Here is a 24,509-nt window from a genome sequence, read left to right on the forward strand (position 1 = left end):
ATAATTGAAGTAAGCTCTAGTGCTGCAATACACCAGCCACATTTGACTACTGAGCATGTGAAATGTGGTTAGTAAGACCAAAAATAAAGAGTTGCAAACTTTATTTATTTAGTTTAAATTTTAAAACTGATGTGTGATTTCTTACTAGGAAACTTCCAATAGTGTCGAAAAACTCATGTGAATCCATCTTTTCAACTTGAAATTTTATAATATCTAAATAGAAATCAAGTCTTTCTAATGAAAATTTGGAGTCTAAATTGAGATGTGCTGTACGTATGGAACACACTAGAGTCCAAAGACTTAGTACAGTAAAAATAATATCCAACTTTTTAAGACACTAAGGACTGTAGCTTGCCAGGCGCCTCAGTCCATGGGATTCTCCAGGTATGAATACTGGAGTGGATTGCCATGCCCTCTTCCAGGGGATCTTCCCAACCCAGGGATTGAACCTATGTCTGTTATGCCTCTTGCATTGGCAGGCAGGTTCTTTACCACTAACACCATCTGGGAAGCCCAAACATTGCATTAACAAGTCTCTATATTGATTACAGGGCTTCCCTAGTGGCTCAGAGAACTCACTCCAGTACTCTTGCCTGGAGAATCCCACAGACAGAGGAGCCTGGAGGACTACAGTCCATGGGGTCTCAGAGAGTTGGACACGACTGAAGCAACTTGGCATGCACGGGCATGATATCTGGAGTGGACTGAATGGTATTCTTCCAAAAGTTACATCAACAGCCTAATCTCCAGAATTGGTGAGTGTCATCTCACATGTAAATGAGGGAATGCTACCTTACACAGCAAAAGACATGTAATTAAGAACCTTGAGAGGAGGCTCTTATGCCAGATTATCCAGGTGAGGTCTCATTCGAAACACAAGAGTCCTTCTAAGAGTAAGGCCAAGAGATATTTGACAGACAGCAAAGGAGGGGACAAGATGGATTGGAGAGAGGAGGCCACATGTCAAGGAGCACTAATATCCATGAGAAGAAGATATGAAGAAGGGATTGCTCTCTAGGGCATCCCAATCTCTGGAAACTTGTTACACAGTCATAGTTTAGATACATTGGGTTAAAAATTATTAAAATTAATTTCTCTTTTTTTAAGCTTTAGAAATGTGACTACTAGAACATTTTAAATTACCTATTTGGCTCTCATTGTATTTTTCCTGTACTACACTGCTACAGAATAAGCTCTCAGAGATTATCTATTTTTCCAAATAATATTTTGTGTGGAATTTCCATCTCTTAGGTCACATATGTAAGAAGCAGCTTAAAAATCTTAAATTCACAAAATGATATCATCTTCTTAAATTCACAAAAATGTTAGCATCCTAGAATGTAGGATTATTTTATTCATGTTTAGGAAATAATTTTTTTACTATTTGCAGATATTTCTATTCATTCAAAACCATTAAGTTCGGGCAGTCTAGTTAAAATATTAGATGAGAGAATTGTAATTTTGAAAGTTTCCAATTAGATGAAATGAAAGTTGAAATCTAACAAGATAGAAAGTAACAGGGACACATTTAAAATCCACACTTGGGTCCAAATAGCCAACTGTGAAAACAGAGACGTGAGGAGATATGACTTCACTATGGCGTGTGAAAGAGACCTGGGGGTTTTCACTGGTGATAAATTCAATCTGAGTTGGCAGGTTGGTAGAGCTGCCAAAACAGCTATCGTGACCTTGGGCTGTTTAAATAAAAATTGGGGTTCCAAAGGCAATCGTCCTGTGTTAGCTCACAGCCACACTATTTCATACGACAATCAATTAGCCTGGAAAAGGGTGTCCTAGGAGAAATATACTGTCTTTACATCTAAATGGTTCTTTTATGGAAAACATATTGAGCTTGTTCTAAAGCCTGCCACAGAACTAAAAACCATCCAGATGTTCTTCCCTAGGACTTTGCTAAGCATCATGGGGGTATAGAAATCTAATCATTTCAGCTATCCAATATTGAAACAGGCTCCCACAAAAGGTAATAAACATCCCAGGTCTTACAAGAGACTCAGAAAAAGTCTGAAACTATTGTTCATTTTCCATAAAAGTGACATCCTAAGAAAACTGTGCACCCCTTTCCTGAAATAAGGTCATACAAGTTAGAGTTATGGCAGTCATTAGGAGCATAAACTGCTGTCTGGGTCTGAACCCTAGCTCAGTCATTTGCTACCTGTGTGACATTGAGCAAATTACCTAACCTCTCTGAGCTTGTATTTCTTCATCTGGAAAATTGAGATTATAAAAGTTCCTTCTTCACGTTATTATCACAGGGTTTGCCCATGGACTGTGGGCTTCAGACCAACCCCGGTGCTCACTCCTGTGGCCAATAGAGTCATGCCAATTCAGAGGATCAGGGCCAATGGATCTAGGACAGAATTTCCTTTTCAGCAGTGGACTGAAGGCTCTAGCAGGTAATTTATGAATACTTATTTTACAATATTTAATGTGGAGTAGAAAGAATGAGCTCTATCTCATGAGGTCCTAAAGTTTCTCTTTCATTTTTTCATTCATTTAGTTAATCAGCATGTCTTAAGAGCCTTCTTTGTGCCCTATGATACATCAGGGACTAAGGTTGGTTAAAGAAAATCTATGTCCTTGTGGAACTTAGATTCTAATGGGGGAAGACAAGTAATAAAGTTAACAAATAAGTGAATGATTTATCAAGTTAAAAGGCAACAAATGCTACTGCAAAAGGAGAGCAGGGTACAGGATCTGAAGTGCTGGGAGGAGGGTGAAATAAGAATTAATATAAAGTTGTTGTGTGAGACCTCACACAGGAGGCAATATTCGAGCAGAAATTTGAAGGGGGTGAGGATGTACTCCATGTAGATATCTAGGGAAGAACATTCCAGGCAGAGCAAGAGCCAACAAACACAGAAGTTGTGTCTATTTTTGAAGGGAAAGCAAGGAGGCCAGTGGAGATCTAAGAGAATCCACCACAGAGATAACAGGGGAAAGGTGAGAAGTGGCTGGAGTCTGGATATATCTAAAGTTAGGGAATTAACAGTTTCTTTGTTTGTTTGTTTTTTTGAATAAGCTGAGTTATACTGTTGTGTTAGTTTCAGATGTACAGCATAGTGATTCAATTAGAGGTAGACATACACTCATTCAGGAAGTATAGTCTTGCTGATGGATTGAACATGAAATTTGAGGGAGGGAGTGCAGGGTGATTCCAGGGTTTTGATGAAAAGGATGGGGAGGCTGAAACTGCCATTAACTGAGATGAATAAAACTATGGATGGAAGAGGCTTGAGAATGGGGGCAAATCATTGAAGGAATTTTATGTAGGTCAAAAAATGAGTCCTGATTTCAGAATTCTCCAACAAATCAAAGGACCCTACCAGGGAATCCATAACCACTTGGCAGGGGTTGCTTTGAGGCAAATGAAGTGTCCAAGGAAAGCTTGATCTAGATAACTGTTAAAGTAATTCCTCATTCTTAACTTATCTAATTATTATTTTTAAGTAATTTAACAATGTTTAATCAAGTGTGTCTGTGTGTACCAAGGAGATAGTCTTGAAAGTTCTTTAAAATCCTGACAAAATAATTACCTCAGCCTTATTCCACCACTAAGAGGTAGGAAGTTAGAGACTGAAACCATGTTTAACAGGACTAAACCTGATATGTGTCGTCTTCCTGAACCATCCATGGGAAATGCCGCTTGGTAATGACATTTGTGACAGAAGTGTTGATGGATCAGTCTAGTCTTCCTAATTTTTTCTTCTCTTCCTTTAGACACATGTTGGTGAATTACAGCTTTGTCTGCTCATCAACACACAGTTTTGTAGCTAATAAGAAAAAAACCCTGTCTGGTAAATAACAGCTCCCAGGAAGCCTGACTCTTCCTAAAACAACTTTTTTGTCAGCTGAGGCCACTATGGATTATAAGAGCACCTAATTAAAGGAGGGAAGAGAGGAATAATGTTACCATACTCCTAGGGTATGAAAATAAGTCATTTAGCACCTACAATTGCAATGCGCTATGCTATCACTGTTTTCCCTAGCTTCATTAATTTTTTGTCTTCCAAAGTCAGCATCTATCCTTACAGCCTTTCTCTCCTGCTGTCATCAGAGCATTTATATGCATTAATCCATGACAAATGGGTACATTTGATCCATAACTGATTTCTCTGCCTGCCAACTAGGAGCAGATATAGTTTTGAAAATGGAAACAAGAAGACTAAAAAATAACTAGGATAATATAAAAATAATATTTTCTTTCTAAATATGCTTTATAAATGCTTTATCTAAAGCAAACAGCAGCCTCCCAGATGGTAGAGTAATGAATGCTTTGACTTTTTGGTCACTGGCAACAATTCTTAAAACAGATCAGTTCACACATTGTGTGTGCTTGCGTGTGCTAAGTCGCGTCAGTCGTGTTTGACTCTTTGCGACCCTATAGACTGTAGCCTGCCAGGCTCCTCTGAGGAGGACACTTCACAGATTCAGTTCAGTCGCTAAGTTGTGTCCAACTCTTTGCAACCCCATGAACCACAACACACCAGGCCTCCCTGACCATCACCAACTCCCGGAGTCCACCCAAACCCATGTCCATCGAGTCAGTGATGCCATCCAATCGTCTCATCCTCTATCGTCCCCTTCTCCTCCTGCCCTCCTCCTTTCCCAGCATCAGGGTCTTTTCCAATGAGTCAGCTCTTCGCATCAGGTGGCCAAAGTATTGGAGTTTCAGCCTCAACATCAGTCCTTCCAGTGAACACCCAGGACTGATCTCCTTTAGAATGGACTGGTTGAATCTCCTTGCAGTCCAAGGGACTCTCAAGAGTCTTCTCCAACACCACAGTTCAAAAGCAACTATTAGGCTCACACAAATGAGAGGGTAGAGGGAGGGAAGGAGAAAGAGTGAGCAAGCGAGCACTTTAGGTGTTTGCTATGGGAAAGGACTCAGTGGAGAAGAGTGCACGGTCTCTTATGGCCCCAGAGGTTTGCTCTACATTCACTTACATGGGGAGCTGGGCCCTGTGACACCCATTTGTTCAAAAGTCAGCTGTGTGAAAACAGAACAAAACAAAACTGTATGCTTGGTGTCACAGTGCATCTGGTTTTGTTTCCCTTTTTTAGATTCACTAACTGGATTATCCTCTTCTTTATAGACTGAGTAACTGAAACGTCTAGAGCCTTATCCAAATACTAAAATAAGCAGAGATATCTAAACTTGGATATCTAAGAATGAAAGGGCACTGTAACAAAGAAAATATTTCCTAGTCATTAAGGCATTTCACAGTTACCATGAAGGCTCTTCACTAGATATTTCCTGTTATCTGCCTTCTGGGAACATGATAGGATTGTACTCTCTGGCTTTTTGCCATTGGGTTGAGCCATATGACCAGATCTGGCCCGTGAGTGGTGACATGTGTCACTTCCAAACTGAAGCATTTATTTGCTAATGTTACCTCAAATTCTCTCCTCTTTTCTGCCATGATGAATGACAGATGCTGCTCCTAATTCTGGATTGACCATAGCACAGACCACAGTCTCCAGCCAACCCCAGAGGACAGTACGATAAGCAAGAAATAACTTCTGTGCATTAAGCCATTGAAATTTGGAGCTGATTGGTCATTATAGCATCTTGTAGCCTCTTCTGAAACACATTCATTTCCTTCTTAATTCTGTCCATCACAACTAAAAGTAATGATGCTGGTAGAGGCAAATAATTTTAGTGTTATAGACATGAAGAGCATGGGATCTGGAACTAGATTATCCCAGTTTAAATCATAGCTTCACCACCTATTGGCTGTGTACTTTGAGCAAGTTATTCAAACTCTTTGAACCCTATTTCCTTCATTGGTAGAAAGAAGAGAAAAAGAGTAGCTGCCTTCAGTGGTAAGTATAAGGGTTAATGAAATAATATGGAATTCTTAGCACACTGACAGGCACAAGGTACTTAGTAAAACTATATATATATATATATATCTCAGACAAGGAGGAGTGCTAAATTAGCTTTTCCCTTCCAAAGTCAGCATATACTCTTTGTCTCCTATTATGTTCAAAACATTTAGATGTTTTAAAACATGACAAAGAAGTGCCCTTTCCATGATCTTCTGATCTTCTTTAGAGTTTTCTAATGCATCTTCTTTTCTGACTCCAGATGTTCATAATGCTATTATCTTTACCTGCCTGGAATTCTTTGCTGTCCAAACTACATCCCTAACTCTTGATCTCACCTTTTCTACTTCTCTAGGTTTCATTTAAAGCATTTTTTTTCCGCAGAAGACTTGACCCAGATCTTAGACCTTTCCCCCACCAAATATTCCTTCAACAGAAGGAAGAAGAGATGAATAGATGGTCTTGTAGCTCCTCAGGATGCATAGTAGAACAGGATGAATGTTTTGGCAGAAACCCCACTTTATCTGTCTAATACTGGATATAAAATTATAAATGTTATGTGAAGCTTCCACTTCCAAATGTTCTATTATAATAACAACTTTCTCAAATTAGCATTTTTATATTGCTTTCTGTTGATGAATAATACCATACCCATGAGAAAGAACTTTACCCCAGATCTTATTCACACAAATAAGTACATCAATAGAGCTTTCTTCTTACAATAATAATAAACTACCCTTAGTTGTTTTCAACAATTTAATTAAATACAATTAACTCTAGTTTGTTTTGGCAACCTATTAATGTCACTATTGAATATAAATAGGCTCATGAAAAGAGTATAATAAATCCTTTACACTACTGTAAAATTACTCTGATGCTCAGCTTGCCAGAAATACTTAACAGCATTTTTGAAGTATGTTAATGAGACAGTAAAAAAGAGATAAAGTTTTATCAAGTAACTCATCAAGACTTCTATAAGGCTTTGACCTCTTCAGTAGAGAGCTCTTGGATATGTTGGATATGGTTCTTAAGAGACTCTTAAACAGTAATTGCAAATTTATCATCATCTTATAATATATTTAATCCATGCTTCTAACTGCATAGGCTATTATTTTATGTTAATTCGAATTCCCTGGAGTCTTAAAACATAAGAAATTGACCACTGGCACTTTATTTTGTGTTGCTGCTTTTACTAAGGCTCAAAATGTTAGACACCATGCTACTTAAGCAATCCTTAGTACATAAAGAAATCATTTTGCATTCAAAGTAGAAAATATGGGGTGCACATAATAATACACAAAAATGGTACCCTGGGATGAAAACTGTGGATGTTTAGGTACTAATGTGCAAATCAGTATACACCTGGGTTACTTCCTTTAGCAGTTGGGTCTTATGATAAAGAGGTGATGGGTTATTGGAAGGACAACACTATAAATGGAAAAAGAAATAACTGAGGAAATATGGATAAATGGTATAAGATTTCAGTTGACTAGTGGCTCTTTTAATAGGGTTTTAATACAATTATAACCCATTCTGAGAATCACAAAGAGCCAATGCTGGCTTTTAGACCATTTCTTGTTAATGAAATATTGGCCAGATGTTTTAATTAATTAACCAAACTTCCCTATTATTTGACATCATACAGACTCTACCAAACTTATGGATTAGAGCACCTTCTTCAGTAATTACCTACACAACCTGCTATTGAAAGGAAGTATACTGTGAGTATTAACCTGGTCATATTGACTTAGAACTAATGGCTAACCATTATGTATTCCAGAGTAGAGACTAGCTCTAAAATCCCTACCTTTTAACTGTTCTGAATACATGAATTTTATTATCAGAATTCTCAGATGTATTCATAAAGTGAGGCAAATAAGTCTAGCTTATAAAATTTCTATATGCATCATCTTATAGAATAAAATATTATGGGTATACATGTCAGTATAAAGCAGTCCTTCTATACCATCTTTGCTGTGACATTCATATATTTACATAACAATATAGTGAGACGCTTTGTGCTGGACAAGTACTATATGGCAGATATAGAAAGGATACCTTCTCTATTCCTTACGTAAGTCAGCAAGGTGGAAACTTTATAAACAGGAATCCCCATTTCATGAGTGAGGCAGGGAGAACTATAATGTCTAGTCCACACTTGGAGCTAGTAGTGATAGACTTAGGATGAGAACTCCTGGTTTGATTAGGATCCCGAGCTACTCCAATTCCTACCGCTTCTTTGGCCAAGGATCACAGGTGGCAAAAAGGGTAAGATCAGGTAAAAAGCCTGCAAGCAAGTCAGCTCTTTACCTCATTCCCAAAGATGTTCACAGCTGCTACACAAATGGGGTGTAACTGTCTTGCTGCAGGTACCATGCTAAATATTTTACATGTCAATGCTTATTTATATCATTATTTTAAATGAATAATATAGCCCACCTTGATGGGGACTTCAATTACATATAAGAACAGCATAGCTCAAGAATGGACAACTGTCTCACCTCAAAATTAAACAAGTAAGTCCAGGTAGGAAACTGCACAGTATTTGACATTGTAGGTGCTGAATGATGATGGTTGTGGGGGTGGCTGTTGTGGTTGTTTTTGAAAGCATCCCTACCTCTTTTAACAACTCATGATTGGATCACAGTGCTTGGAAGGATTCAGAGATTGAATCTAGGTGAAAATACAAAGAGTGTCATAATTGATTAGCAATCATATATGCAATGTATGGTTATAGGAAGAGTTGACTACGTTTCAAGAATTTGCCACCACTGGCCATGGGGATATTTTCAAACAAACAAAAGGATTTGTTTTGATGGTGAGAGGAATTTGAAAGGGAAACTTCAGGTCTGATTATGTAAGCGATTTCTACCAAATATGTTATTGAGTTATGAATCTGGCAAGTTTTATTTGAAAGATAGCAAATTCTATATTTTAGCAAAAAGATACTGCTGCAAATGATCAAACCACTTACCAGAAAGGTCAGCCCACTTTACAATATTCTAGATAATTTATAAAGTCTCAACATGATAAATGCCAAAAAATCTTATCAAAAAGTTAAACTGCAGTTAGGTGGAATTCTTCTCCACTGTGAATGATTTATAACTTCCTTTTAAGTAAAACAGAAAATCTACACTAAGACTGAGTCTAATAAATGTAGATTCATCTTATGCTGCTTCTTCCTCCCCTGGAGCACAAGAAAAGGGCCTCCAGAGTCTAAAAATCAAAACAAAACATTATAAGACCATAGCCCTATAAAAAAATACTTGAAAATGAGGTCCTGTTAATGCAACAAGCAAAGAAAGCATGCTTTCAGTCAGGCCTGTATGCAAAGAAATATAAACACTAAAGTTCTATCGAGCACAGGAAATTAAAATTATAGCATGATGTAGCCAAGCCTAAGACACAGAGCCTATTAATACAGCACAATGCCCCACAACATAGAAATTTATTTTGTAATTATATTAAACCAAGACCAACTTGCTGATATTCCTAAAAGTAGTACTTGGTTGTGATGGAAAGAGCACCTGAGTGAAAGACGAGATATAACCTAAGTTTCCCTCTCAGCTTTTAATTATTATCCATACGTTGGGGCTTCCCTGGTGGCTCAGCTGGTAAAGAATCTGTCTGCAATGCAGGAGGTCTGGGTTCGATCCCTGGGTTGGGAAGATCCCCTGTAGGAGGGCATGGTAACCCATTCCAGTATTCTTGCCTGGAGAATCCTAGTGGACAGAGGAGCCTGGCAGGCTACAGTCTATGGGGTTGCAAAGAGTTGGACATGACTGAGCGATTAAGTACATGCACAGAACCATGGGCCAGATGGGGCTTTCCTGGGTTGGGAAGATCCCCTGGAAGAGGGCATGGCAACCCATTCCAGTATTCTTTCCTGGAGAATCCCCATGGACAGAGTAGCCTGGCAGGCTACAGTCTATGGGGTCGCAAAGAGCTGGAAACGACTGAGCGATTAAGCACAGCACATGGGCCAGACACCCAGTCAGGGATCCCCAGGCTGCTCAGTTCCCTACCTACACAGAACTGGTGATCCAGTCAGGAAAGGCGGCATTGAACCAGTGATTATAGTAAAGGGGCATTGCTATAGCTATTGAGGAAGTGTAGTTTTCTGAACCTAGTAGGCAGTTCATAAACATTTGTTGAATAACACATTAAATTTGTTGTCCATTAAAAATAAAATTATTATCCTTAGGTTTTGATGTAAGAGATATGTAGTTTACTCTAAAGTAACAACCAGACTTTAAAAATCAGCAGAAGTAGCATATTTTGGCTTGTATTATTAAATGACTTGCTTTCCACAGAGACTCAAACTGTGGATGCTGGGGCTTCTTTCTTCCATTTTAACTAGCTGTTCATCTGTGATCATCAGTGGACATTGCTAAGGCAACCTTTAGATTACAAAACAGTACGCAATGGCACCCCACTCCAGTACTCTTGCCTGGAAAATCCCATGGACAGAGGAGCCTGGTAGACTGCAGTCCATGGGGTCGCTAGGAGTTGGACACGACTGAGCGACTTCACTTTCACTTTTCACTTTCATGCATTGGAGAAGGAAATGGCAACCCACTCCAGTGTTCTTGCCTGGAGAATCCCAGGGACGGGGGAGCCTGGTGGGCTGCCATCTATGGGTCGCACAGAGTCGGACACGACTGAAGCGACTTAGCAGCAGCAGCAGCAGCAACAACAACAAAATCTTGCTTTCCCTTTATCTGCAATAATATGAAGTTCTCCAACTAGTTTAGGGCCTATAGACACTTAGGTCGCAGTCCTACCTTATCCCCCTTACCTTCCACTAAGACTTTACTTGTTCTGTTTCCTCTGGTTCAGTATGGTACCCTTGATCTTTCCCACTAGCTGACTTCCTACCCAACATTCAAAGCCAACACAAAATCCAGCTTTCTATGAGGGCTTCTCAAATCCTCTCTGTTCAGAATGAAGTGCTTCATGCTTTATGATCAAGCACCTGATTGACTAGAGCTCCTATGACAAGCAGCTTGTATCCCTGACATAGAATAAGAGAATGGGGAAAGTAATCAAAAATTTCTGGATTAAATAAAAAGAAAGTTCTGCAAATATTAGAAGCTGACAGAATGACTAAAGATCCACTATCTTAAACCATCATTACTAGACATGTGTGGCTATTTATATTTGCTTTAATCACACTTTGGATCTTTTTATTTTTTATGAATTGTTTCGTGGCATGTATTTTTGGATAGGAGAGGGATTCTAAAGATGGTCAATGAACCAGCAGGGACGGTCAAAGACTCTCAACTTGCTTGTGTCAATCAATTAGTATGTGGTCCAGAGAAGGATTGAAAAAGATTCTGAAATCACATCTAGGCTCTGTGGGAACAATCACTGTGATTGATTCCTTTGGTCTGTGATAGATAGAGGGTGGGAGATTGGCAGCGTGTATGCCATAAATCTGCTTTTTCTTCTAAACAATCCTGGGAGTAACTGTCAAAAATGCTGCCCTATAAATGTTCACCCAGTGACCTACTTTCTCAAACACATGTCCAGTACATGGCATCTTGCATTTTCATCAGATAAAAAGTGTAAGAAGCTACAAAAACAATTCAACTTAATAAGACCTCATCTGGGAAGCTTCCAAGTACTCTCTTCTCCTGTCTTATATCTTATCATTTTATCTCAGAAAAAAAATGGTTTTATTATTTTATTTTTTGCTTTGTCATATAGTTTTTAATTCAGAGTTCCAGTAGGTCTGACCTCTAGATACAATTTCTTCAAAGAATAGTGGTGTTCAAATTTTCCTAATCCCAACACCCTGAGGAGGTGCAATATCCAGTTTCTACCTGTTTCCACTTCCAATGGGAAAATACTTGGGTAATAAATACTTGGAAAGATGCATTTATGAATCACTCATTATTTTGGTAAAATAAGATGAACCTATTAATATGCTAGTATATTATGAAACAATGCCTTACAGACATAAAAATAACTCAAAAAATGTTTCTTCTCTTGAGAATTTATGTCGTGTAGGTTCACAGGCAATATACAAAATGTCACTAGACTAGTGTCACCATACAAATAAGTTTTGAGAGTGATATAAACACATGTTTTACAATAAGCATATCAATGAATCATTTCTAACCACAACCAAAGAATGTTTCAAAGTCTAATCCTTAGCAAATTTAAAACCCCAAGTATGCAAATATGCATTATTATAGACTATAGGGTTAATGAAACAACCCACAGCAAACTTAATTGATAATGATGAAACTGAAGCAACACTAATTTATAATTAAAAAGCAAGGACCACAGCAATGGAAAATCACTAACAACTCAAACAACGCTCAAGATCCAGTGATAACAAATTATCCTTCCCCAAATTGTATGAGTTCTAATTATTTGCATGCAGGTACTTTGCAATGTTTCCCAGAGGCAGCAGCCAGTTTTCTTAGCAGAATACTGAATTAAGGAAGCTCAGTAAACCTTAGTTACATGTCATTTGTGTAGAATGATAACTCAGCCAGTATATTAATAAGTAGCCTGTGTTCATATACAAAATGAATGTACATAAAATCTTAAATCATTTGCTCAAAAGAACAACAACAACAAAAAAAACACCTTGGGTTTCAAGATAAATTTATAATCCGCTAGTGGACTGCAGACTAGATTTTGAGAACTTTAATAAACAAAGGGTTTTACATAGGCATCATTATGCTGTCCGATGCTTCCCTTTGTTTTATTACATTTACAGATTACTCTTTCTGCTTAGCCTTAATCTGAAGTTAAGTTAATTGACTTTTAGCTAAGATTCAAATGAGACCTCTGCTTAGGCCACTAGCCTCATAATACAAATGCTCTCTGTTCATCAGACCCCCTAGTGAGAGTAGTTCACTGCATATAAAAGGCTCAGAGACACACAGCATTTTAACATGTTGAATTTAACTCAAAATAGGACTCATCCACGGGCATAATTTTAAAGCAGGCCGAAACAAAACAGATCTGCATTGAGATTCCCCTTTTGGCCCTACTGCCTTCGCCTCGCTCCACTGTGCTCGCATAAATTCATTAGGAATCATAAAATGTTGGAGCCGGAGATAATCTTGTCTGAGGTCACCCACTGACAGCTTGCTAGTGGGATATAGCCCTGAGTTAAGTTTTGTTTGGCCCACTTGACATTTAAAAGATAAATTTAAATAAGTTTAAATAAAATTTAACATAAAATTCTAGGTTTCTGACTTGCCTTGAAATACCGGATGATCGGGTCACATTGAGTCCATCTCAGGTGTGGCGAAGTCTGTGCTATGCCCTCTAGATGTGCATATGCTCTTAAGCTGCCACAGTTCTCAGCATTCTGTAATATCTGGCCTCCAGGCTGATCCAATTATTTTTGTTAACTACCTGGTCTGTGAAGCTATTTGCCTTCTCCATCTATGAAATCATCCAGAAAGTTTTCAAATAGCTTTAGCAGAAGGTTTTTTTAATATACAAAGGTGATTTTGTACTGCTTCTTGCTCTATCAAATGGATAAAGGCAATGAATCAGTTCCTTGGGCCGCTTAAAGCTTCCTTATTTGGCAGGATATACTTTACTATTTGTGGAATGCATGGATCGTCTCCTCGGAGTTGCTAGGAGCAATATTAAAACGGTTGATTCCTTCCAACCTTCTAATCTGGAGCCTTGCAATTGATAACAGAAGTGAGATGCTGAAAGCTCCAGTGTCCTACTCCTACTCTGGCTCTTTCTTCAACACCATTAGGTATAAGAGAAGGTGTAAAGTGGTGCTTTCCCACCAATATGTGCACTTTTTTAAAGGATATAAAACTCTTGTCTAGTTGCTCAGCAAATATTGATCAAATACCTACATAGTATTTAATCCAGGGATAGGATGAACTGCTGGCCTGCTGTCAATTTCAGGAGCATTGAAATCCTTCCCCCCCACCACCACCATCGCCACCACCCCCACTCCGCCACTCACCCCCCCCCCCACCACCCTGCACTGTGCAGTAATTCATCTAAATCTGGAAGCTGACATTTATTCACTTCAAAGCATGTGACTCAGGAGGTCCATTCTTCACCCACACAAGTGGGAAATCAGAAAACCCCTTTAGATATACACAGACTCCGCTTGTATTTAGTCTTAGGTATAAAGGAGGTACATCTACAAGTGAAGGCCTACTAAGGGCAGGGTAATGGTAAACACAAGTAACTCCATCAACAGAAGATGGCCTTTGCTGAGGATGTAGAAAGTCTTCCTCCCTTTTAGACTGAGGGAAAGCTTGATTGGATTCCTGCCCTGCAAGGAGAAAGGGTATGCTTAACGAGTAGGCAGATCACTCTGATGTCTATCTATCTTCTGAGAGAAAGGTGCTGTGATATATCATTTTTCTTTTCTTTCTCTGGACATTTATTATATAAATTCGGGGAAAGAGAAAGAAATAGCGGGCCAAGAAGATTCCCTAAATACTTTGAGGATATTATCTTTGGGAATCCAATTAGTTTATATAAATTGTTAGCAAAATAACTCTTCTTCTTCTATTTATCCCAAATAAATGATAAACTGCTGGTCTGGTGCTATTTTTTTCCTTCTGCAAAGATAAAGTGAATATTTTTTCCTTGATATCAGAAGATTTGAAAGCAAAAGTCATTTTCCTATTTACTAAGTGAAGTTTCCTTTTCAGACCCTCAAGAGCACACCTATAATATTTTCTAATCTATAGGAAAAAATAAAAACTCATGCTGTGACTGAAAACCTTAAGGATTTGACTTTTCACTACATCTTTAAGTATGTTCTTTGGACCATTTTGATTAATGTACTATAATATCAGTGTTAGTCATTCAATCGTGTCTGACTCTTTGTGACTCCATGGACTGGTAGCACACCAGGCCCCTCTGTTCATGGAATTCTCCAGGCAAGAATACTGGAGTGGGTAGCCATTCCCTTCTCAAGGGATAGGACCAGGAATCGAACCTTGGTCCTGCATTGCAGGCAGATTCTTTACCATCTGAGCCATGGCTTTTGATTAATGTCAAATATTGAATAGAGTCAAATATCTACCCAAAGATACTGCACAGATATACGCACACACACATGCATATGTTACAGTGACAATTTAGTGTTTATACCACTCTCCATTACAAACACATATATAGACACAGATGTACCCAGCCACATACACACAAACACTCACACATAAGTAGGAAAAAATGAAGGAGTGTTTGATTCCACCAGAACAGTCATTCCTTCTTCTTTAATAATCTAACATATATTTTCTGAGTACCTACTATATGCCAGGTTCCTTACTAGAAATGAAAGATAAAAAGATGAATGTTACATGATTCCGGGATTATCTAGGCCTATGCGTCTCAATGCATGTGATATGACTAGTCACTGTAGGTGTTTTCCAAATTAAAAAAAAAAAAATTTTGGAAAATTTTAAACACAATCAGGACTCCCATCTGCAAACCTTTTCAGAACTTTCATACACTCACACACACTGCAAATCTCCAAGAGAAAGACACATCGTACAGTGAGTGTTTCCTCAGCAGTTAATAGTTTTTCTCCAAAGAGCATCTTGAGGGGACAGTGTTTTTGAATTGGGAAATGCTAATCTGAATATTTTATTGGATTAAGGCTCTTAGAAGGAAAAGGGCCTAATGATACTTTAGCAACCTACATTTGCTTCTTTTTCCTTAAACTGGGAAGGAACATTGATGCATTTTTAAATTAATCATTGAATTCTCTATAGCTAAGATTTTAAGCTTTTCATTAAAGATCATTACATACCCATCCTAGAAATGAATTTGAAAATTTTTCAAAATTAAAGGAAATAAAAAGCCACGTCAATCCAATCCTCCCATCAGGTTTAACTAACAGTGTATAAGGAATGTTTTTATCTTTTCTGATATTTTTTATGCATGTACAAATAAATATTTTCTCCAAACTATTTTGCTCCTATGGACAGAGGAGCCTGGCAGGCTATGGTCCATGGGGTTACAAAGAGTCAGACATGACTGAGGTGACTAAGCATGCACGCACATCCTTTTTGATAGAGATGGAAACTTCCTTTAATTTTTTGCCATCAAAATTACTGTTTCAGTGACTAAACCTTAAACATACATCTTTTTAAACCTGTCCAATCATTTTCTTAGTATAAGCATCTAGAAATGGAATTGTGTCAGGACTTTCACATTTTACATTTTGGAAAACACTGCAGATTGTTGTTGTTGTTGTTTTAATGATGTACCAATTTTTATACCCAAGCTTTGAATTTTTACACAGAGTTCAAAATTAGAAGATTTGAAAAAGCAATTTTCATTTTAGATGAACTTTAAAGAGATGAACAACTAAGAGTACTGTTCATTAATGCCAGTTCTAAATATCTGTTTGCACTGTTGTATAAAACTGAGGCCATAGGCGGTCATAAGTAACAGTACTTAGACTGCATTGTAGTAATTCTTTTATAAATTCACAGGGATGTCAGAAAATTTTTATTTGCATCTTTACCTGATTTTGATTTTGAAAAGAAAGTGTGAAAGTGAAAGTTTTAGTCCTCAGTCATGTCCGGCTCTTTGCGACCCCATGGACTATATATAACCTGTTAGGCTCCTCTGTCCATGGAATTCTCCAAGCAAGAATACTGGAGTAGGAAGCCATTCCCTCCTCCAGGGAATCTTCCTGACCCAGGGATTGAACCCGGGTCTCCTGCATTGCAGGTGGATTCTTTATCATCTGAGCCACCATCAAATGCTCATGCCTGCACTTTGACTCTAGGATGAGGTCAATATCATCAATCACATGATCGACGGATTATCACCAGCACCAGTTACACCAAATAACAACCTGTCTGCTCCAATCCTTAGGCCAATTCACTACACTTAGCAATCTAGAATTGGTACACATTCTAAAAATTCAATATACAACCACTCTTGTTTTCACTATTTCTTTTATACTACAATTGTAAAACAACCCTTTATTGTAAGGAAACTTGGTATTCTAATACATATTCCCTGAGCAGCTTTCAATAAAGTAATATATAACAGGAAGGGAAAAATAAGTATAAGGTATACAAGGATGCTTTCCAATCTTCACAAAAACACTCACTTTAAAATGGATGGTGATGTTCACTATGTAATAATTAAGTCACAAATACCTCTAAGTACAGTTTGCTTTATAAAGCTTTAAATGAAACCAAGTATAAGTTACACAGACAATTCTATTCAGTGTCATCTCTTTATACTTCCATACACCCTTGTCAATAAAATAGCAGTGACGAGAGAATAAATGATTCATAAGGCATTTACAACTTCTTGTCTCATGTAATTTATCTTTATAATTTTAAATTGCTAAAGAATCCCAAAGATCTTTTCTCACTAAAGTATTGTGAAATCATCCATATTTTATTAAGTTTCAAGGACAACCCCTCACACCCACACCCATGTACACTCACCCTTGAAATTAAGTAACCATTAAAATTGCTGTCATAATCTTATACCCACAAGGGGAAAAAATAATCCTGTATAAGAAAGTTACGTTTAGCAAACCACACATCTTTTTTTACCTGTCACATAATAACTGGTGATTATAAAGAGTTGAAGCTGTCTATTTTAACTTCTGGGAACAATGGAATACCACTCTGAGTTTTCATTGTTCAGTCTGCCTTTTTTAAATTAAATGTCCTTCTTCTAGCTTTACTGTACATATTTTTTAAAAAGGCATGAGTATTCTTCAAGTTATTACACTAATTTCCTACATCATTCCCAAAATAAAAAAACTTGATTTAGCCAAATATTAAATTATTGATATTACAAATCTGTTAATCTATAGCACATTTAACTTATTTGTGTAATTTTAAAATTCACTTTCATTTGATTGACTGTTTTAATCTTCCTTAACTAGTGAGTCACTGAAAACAAATGGTGCATTCCTAATACTATAAATATGAAAAATAGGAAGCACTTTGGGAATGCAGGGGAATACATTAAACTCAGTCCATTTTCTAGTTAACATATTCTCATTCTGTTTGTGTAGAAACAGCATTGAAAAGACAGATCACAAATTCACAACCTCACAGAAACAAGGTCCTAATACTATGTGCTGACAGCAGAAATTGGCCCAAATCTCTAACCATTTCCCTAAAGGACTCTGGCTGGCTGGTGCCATCCAGGTACGGCATAGTTTGAATGAGGGGAACATCCAGTTTCACTCATCTGTCAGTGGAGTGGATTATTTCTTGAGAGACTGAGATTGGCTGCTTGGGATCAGAGCACTATCCATCTTACAGTGTAGGGGATGATGGTGAAGCTGCCTATAAGAGCCTGGAGAGAGGGGGCCCAGACATTCTTAAACAGGTGAGGAGGCAACTGTAAAGCCTTCACTCCATCCAGGGCTGTGAGTGAAAGATGTGTCATTTTTCACATTTCCCAGACACTTGATATGCACATGGTGTCTGCCAGCTCCTACTTTATGAAAGAGGCGATTTTTCAAGCTTAGGCAAATGTGGCAAAGCTCAGGGTCTGCTGGTGTCTCATTTTTTCTCATCATGTCACTTGTTTTAACCGATTTGAGAAAATGAGATTATGTTTTTCCTTTTTGCTCATTTATCCAGCTATTTATTTATTTATTTGCTCATTGAAGGAGGGAATTGTCACAGATAACTGGCCCTGATTTCTCTCTTGTTTTCATACACATTTCATTAGTGTCCCTGAAGATTTAAGACCCATGAAGGGAAACATCACAACTCTCATCACAGGAAGCATACATTTTCCCTTAAAATCAAGACCGAAGATTGCATTAAAGGAGATTGTATTTCTCACTGAAATAATGTAGAATATTGCTGTGTCCAAGATCTATGACTTTAATCTTTGCAGCTATTGTTGAAAACCCAAGAAAGTTGAATAAACCTAATACATAGAAACATTGGACTTTAGTTTAATATTATTTTCATCTTTCTGCATCTAGAAGAGAGTATTTATAGTTTCTTCATTTCATCAATGAATCTGAAATAGGTCTCAAATGTATAAGTACTTGGGGTTGAAATTGGTTTCAGTGCTGCAGTTTCTTGGAGTATTCGAGGTACAGATGAACCATGAACTGATGATAATAAGCAATTACTAAGAGTAAACAATGAAAAAAAAATAATGAGTTTAATTGCAGAGAGAACCTATGATGTGTTTCCAGGTTTAAAATTATTGTATTTTGATAACAAGCTCCACAAAGACATAACATTACTTGTTACATAGCCACAACCCTTCACTCCCAAAAAATCTAATATATTAATCAATTAATTGAGAGACAGTCTATGTGAAAACTCATTGCAAACTGTGCCATATTTCTTGACTGTATGCATAGGGCACAAAATAAGACAGGTGGAATTTGGAAGTATATTCTAGCCAGGTATCACATAGTTAAAATTAACAGCAAGAGTAAAAGCAATATTGTTACCAGTAAGGATAATTAGCTGTGTGAACGGCAAGACGTCACTAATTCAACATCTATGACATGCACATTTGTAGTGTATGAAGTGGTGAAAATGTGTTAGTTGCTCAGTCTTGTCTGACTCTTTGTGACCTCACTGACCGCAGCCCGCCAGGCCCTCTGCCCATGAAATTCTCCAGGCGAGAATACTGGAATGGGTACCCATTCTCTTCTCCAGGGTATCTTCCCCACTCATGAGTCCAACCCTGGTCTCCTACATTGCAGGTGGATTCTTTACCATCTGAGCCACCAGGGAAACCCCAGGATGTCAGTAATTCCTGATATTTCTGAAGAGTTTTACAGTTTATAAACTACTTTTCTGAAGATTAGTTTATTTACACTCCCCACAATACCCCTAAATCAGAAATTGGGCCCAGAGAAGAAAAGTGACTTGCCCAGGGTCATATCACTAATGTTCAGTGACAGATGCAAAGACTCAGACATGACTGAGAGCACTGTGAGCACTTACACACACGCGTGCACACACACGCACATGCACGCGTACTGATGGTCTGGCCTGAGTTCTGTCATCCCCACAAGCCACCCCTCACCAGTTCTGCCATAGACACCTTTCAGAATGCACTTCAAATGAGTCCATTTATTGACATAACTGGAAAGTTTTCTTGAATTATATGAAGGTTCTCATAAAGCTTCAAAAAGGCTACATGGCAAGATTGTTCTCTGCACTTTGAGGCATTATTTCCTCTTTGGGAAACAGGCTCTGGAGATGAAATCAGACTGAAGTCTCCAATGACAGATATTAGCTGTGTGAACTTAAGTCACCCAGACCCTCAGAACTTCAGTCGCCTGAGCAACACGGTGGGGAATCACACCTACCTGAATAAGAATTAAGCCAAGCAACGTGAATTAACCTTCAGATCCTGTCTAAAACACTCACATTAGCTGTTTCTGTTATGCATGCTTATCGTTAAGTATTATCATGACTAGAAATTTCTCACGTTATTTGTATGACTATGTAACAACTCAAAGACGTTTTTTTGCCAGAACAGATTGGCCATCTACTGATTGGAGGTAAACTGGGGATTCCAAGACCCACGTTTGTTTTTGCTCCGACTCCGCACTGATGCCTCGGACTCTGGCAGTGATAGATCCAGTCTCAGAATACACGCGGAGCAGAAATACCAGCGCGCAGCATCCGCAAAGCCGTTTCCATACCCACCTGCAGGGGCACCAACGCCCCCTCGCCATTCCTCCCAGACCCAGGGAGTGGAGAAAGGGCAACTGGAGCCCAGAGGCAACCCTGGGCCTCTGCCCCAAGCTAAGGCCCCGCCAAACCCCTGCTCTCGGGGCGGCCCAAGTTGCAGCATTCAGCTGGCTGGTGCGCTCGCCCGCAGCCGGCACGGGAGAACCTGGGCGGCAGCAGCGCTCTTTCGATCCCGCCCCCAGCCAGGAAGCAGAGCCCAGGAAAGCAGCAAGCAGCTCCCTGGGAGGCGTTGCTGGAAGAGAGTGTCGAAGAGCCCAGGATGGGTGCCCAGGCCGGCTGCGAGGCAGGGAAAGGCAAAGGCATAGACGCTGGGCCACGCAGCTGCAGGAAGCCGGGCGGATGGGAGAAGCCAGAGAGGAATTTGGAAGGAAAGGAGTGTGTGTGGAAAGCTGGCAGCGCTAGAGAACTAAGGATCCGGAGCTTGAGCGCGCAACTGGTCCCCAGACCCCGGACCTGGCTATCGGATGGGGGGTGGGGGAGGGGAAGGGGTGCGCTGAAGGTGGAGGAATAAGTGCAAGGGCTGAAGCTAAGCAGAAAATGGAAGGCAACCTTTCCGAGAACCAGGATGGGTGAGGACAGTCGAGCTGAGGGAATAGTAATGAGAAAGCTGGAGCGGCAAAGGAGAGAAAAATACAGATTGAAGAGTGAGACCATGGAAGGGTGAGAAATACACTCTGCAAAGAAAAACGAAGAAAGTAAAATGCATCTGGAACTTAAAATTCGATGGGGCGGGGGGGGGGGGGGAGTCACGCTAGAGAGAACTTGTCCCCGATACTGCCAAGAGAGATAGGAAAAAAAAAAAAAGGCACCAAGCATACCGGAAGAACAGAAAGTGAAGGAGGGGAGAAAAGAGAGGAGACAAACCAGACAAGAAATAGTAAGTTGCTGTTTAATTTCTTTTTCGTTGACAAACTACTTCCAAAGTTAATTTTGGCACTAACATGCGCACAAAATCCTTAGCCACATACACACCAAAATTATGGTATCTATGCTTCAGACAAATGCAGCCCAGGACCATGGACACACTTTCTCGATTGCAAATATTGTATTTTGGCTCTTTAAAAATTTTTCAAGTCTTGAAAGTTATCCCACTTTTTGCAGAATATTTCACTATTGGCCAAGGTACCCACAAACAAAAGACTTCTACTTTATGCACCAAGGGATGGTGGGACTCCTAGACAGAATCACATTTTCTAAACATTTATTGAAAATACATCCATGGCATTTTAGTATCCCCCACACTCCCCGTAGCATCCAGCCAACAGTAAGTCTTGGAATTCCGAGGCAAGCTGCCCACACTGTAGCACTTTCTGTCACTTGCCTTCAACCATCTGTTAGAAGACCACAGTGAGGCTGGAGACTGGAGGCTACTGTGGAGCCAGCCTCCGACTTACCTGGTCGGTGCAGGTGATGCTGCTGGAAAGTGTGCTGAAGGGATCCATGGCAGAGCAGCACCGCGCAAGCACTTATCCACAAATACAGGACCCAGGACATCGCAGAGACCATTGCCATTCTCTAAAGAGAACATTAGAAAGGAAGAATTACCCCCGGCTTTGAGCCCCCAGCTCTGTCAGTCCCACTGATGAAAGAAGGGGGGTCTCAGACGTCATGTCCCTTTGCTACTTTGCTGGCTATAATTAATGACCTGGCAGAGGTCATGGCATGAAGTGGGATTGAGAGAAATCACTCTCCACGAGATCATGAATCCATTTTTGAAATTCTGCAAAACCAAACTCTTAGGATAGCTGAAATACAGAAATAAAGTGTTTGACTGTTAGGCAGTTTGAAACACTATACCCTGACTAAATATCCTGTTTTACACAATTATCTTTAAGCTATAGTTATTCCAGGCATTGAAAGGCTGCATGCTCCTGTTCATTCTAACTTCATTGCAAGTCTGACATAAGCCTGGAAGGAAAGAGTGGATTCTTTTTTTTTTTTTAATTCTACAGTCATGAATTTTTAATTCCAGTGCTGTCTTCTAAACTAAGAAATCATTTCTCAGAGGCATGTTGTAATCTCCTGAAAGAACTGGTGTTTGGGGCTGGACTTAAAATCAGAAGGATTTGTCTTCAGCCAAATGAGTTTCAGATACAAGATCTAAGATCTATGCATCTCTCCTAAAGCAAACCATAATTTACAATATTGCTTTGCCTCCTAAGATCTTATTGTGGCATTTGTTGAGTGTTGATGAATATGCATATACAGGTGGTGTATGTATTTATGGACGAGCATCCACCTTTTCTCAGGCGCTGAAACTTTGACAGTCTTCTCAGCACCTATGAGAATCTTAGGAGGTACAAAAGCTCAACTGCGCTACATATTGTCCAATTTCTCAAACAACACCTTATGCTGCATTTCATATTTGCCAAATTAATCAAACTTGAAGCATCGTCCTTATTCAGCCAGTGATACGGAAGCATTTTCTATATAAGAATCCAGTTAAGTGTATGCTTTTCTCTTAGAGCTTTGGACCCAAGATTGTTTCTTTCTGTTTTTCATCTTTCCATTGTCAAATCATATACTTCAAGAATTTAAACTCTACATTTAAAACCTCCTAGTGACCTCCCAGTGTGGCTTCTTTATTCATGAAAATTGGCCCTCTTTCAAAAGCTGTGATGTTCAGCAAGCAAACTATATACATTATACCTGTGTGTGTGTGTGTGTATGTATACAGACATAATACAAGATAATTTGTGGGTTTTAGGAGAGAGAGACTTAGTCTTTAAGAAGGGTTTTTAAATTATAATAGACAAATGGTGACAACCATAATTAAGTGCAAAGTAGGAAAACATTAGGTTCAACAGCGTGATGCCTTTCATGCCCTGGTCTGTGATTCACATGGACCATTCACTTTATAATTAGTTTCACAGCCCACTGTTTACTTTTGTGTACAACAGATTTAGCCTCATTGTCTTCAGAACTATCAGTGTACCATAGATGCATTCTCTTCAGATAAGAGCAACACCCCTCCTATGAATTCTGAAATGAATGCATCTGGGTGCCTGCAAATTATAGAAAGACAAAATAGAGCGGATGGTGGCATGCAATGACTGTGAATTTCAGTTAAAATGTACTAGGAATTCATCTAAACTTGAAAAAAACCCTACCAGGATAAAAACTTAACAGTTTTTCAATGACTGCTTTCTCTTCTTCACCCATATAAATCTTAGTACTCAAAATTGCTGTGGTTTGACATTTGCAATATTTTCCTTCTTTTTATTTTATTTTTTTCATTTAACTTTCTTTAATTCTTAACATTACTTCCAAGGCTCCTGCAAATAGCTCTCTTTGCTAACTCTCTTAGCAAGAGGTGATCTCTATGTTAATAAGTGTTTCCCCCAAAAATAATGCATTCAGCTTTACATAGGTCTCTAGACCTGACTAAATAGATTTCAAATCTGCTTTCTGAATCTTAAATCCTTAAAGAGGCTTCTTACCTGAAAAATCCAGCCAAGAGCAGAGTACTCTATTAGTGTTCATTGGAAAGCTCTAACACTTTCTAAAATCCATCTGTGCCACAATTGAAGATTTTTTTAAAAAGAGCTTCCCAATAATCTTCTTTATCAGGATTAAAAATGTATATATGTTTTTCTCTTCCGATGCTACTTCCACAGTAAAGAAGACATTGGGTTCATTCAGACTGTATTGTCAGAAAAGGAACCAAGGTTTGAGGGCTGGAAACCTTGTCATTTTCACCTTTAAATCATCTCCTGGCGTCACCTCTGCCAGACGAGACCTTTGAAATGATGGTGAGATAATGTGCAGTTTCCTGATGAGAATCAGTTTAAGTTAATGACGGACCATCCCCACTCCAGAGCATTCAGGGCAGAGTAAGGCAGCAAAATGTAGGAGCAGGGCTGCTATACGGCGCTGTAAGTAGCAAGTCTCTTTCAATACATCCCTCCTCTGTAAAGTATCACATGTCTTAAAGTGACATTACCCTCTATTACAGCTACAGTGAATTGTAATACCTGCCCA

At 38.9% G+C, this 24,509-nt stretch overlaps 1 protein-coding gene across 1 annotated transcript in view; it reads right to left on the minus strand.

The window, feature by feature from the left end:
- Positions 1-22,040, minus strand: part of TAFA1 (TAFA chemokine like family member 1) — a 503,839-nt gene extending 481,799 nt beyond the window's left edge. Inside the window, exon 1 of the mRNA XM_070359697.1 lies at positions 21,923-22,040. Coding sequence (XP_070215798.1) covers positions 21,923-22,040 — 118 coding nt within the window. The remainder of the gene's footprint in view (positions 1-21,922) is intronic.
- Between the last annotated feature and the right edge of the window lie 2,469 nt (positions 22,041-24,509).

The sequence above is a fragment of the Bos mutus genome, chromosome 22 (genome assembly GCF_027580195.1).
Source record: "Bos mutus isolate GX-2022 chromosome 22, NWIPB_WYAK_1.1, whole genome shotgun sequence".
NCBI classification, from domain to species: domain Eukaryota; kingdom Metazoa; phylum Chordata; class Mammalia; order Artiodactyla; family Bovidae; genus Bos; species Bos mutus.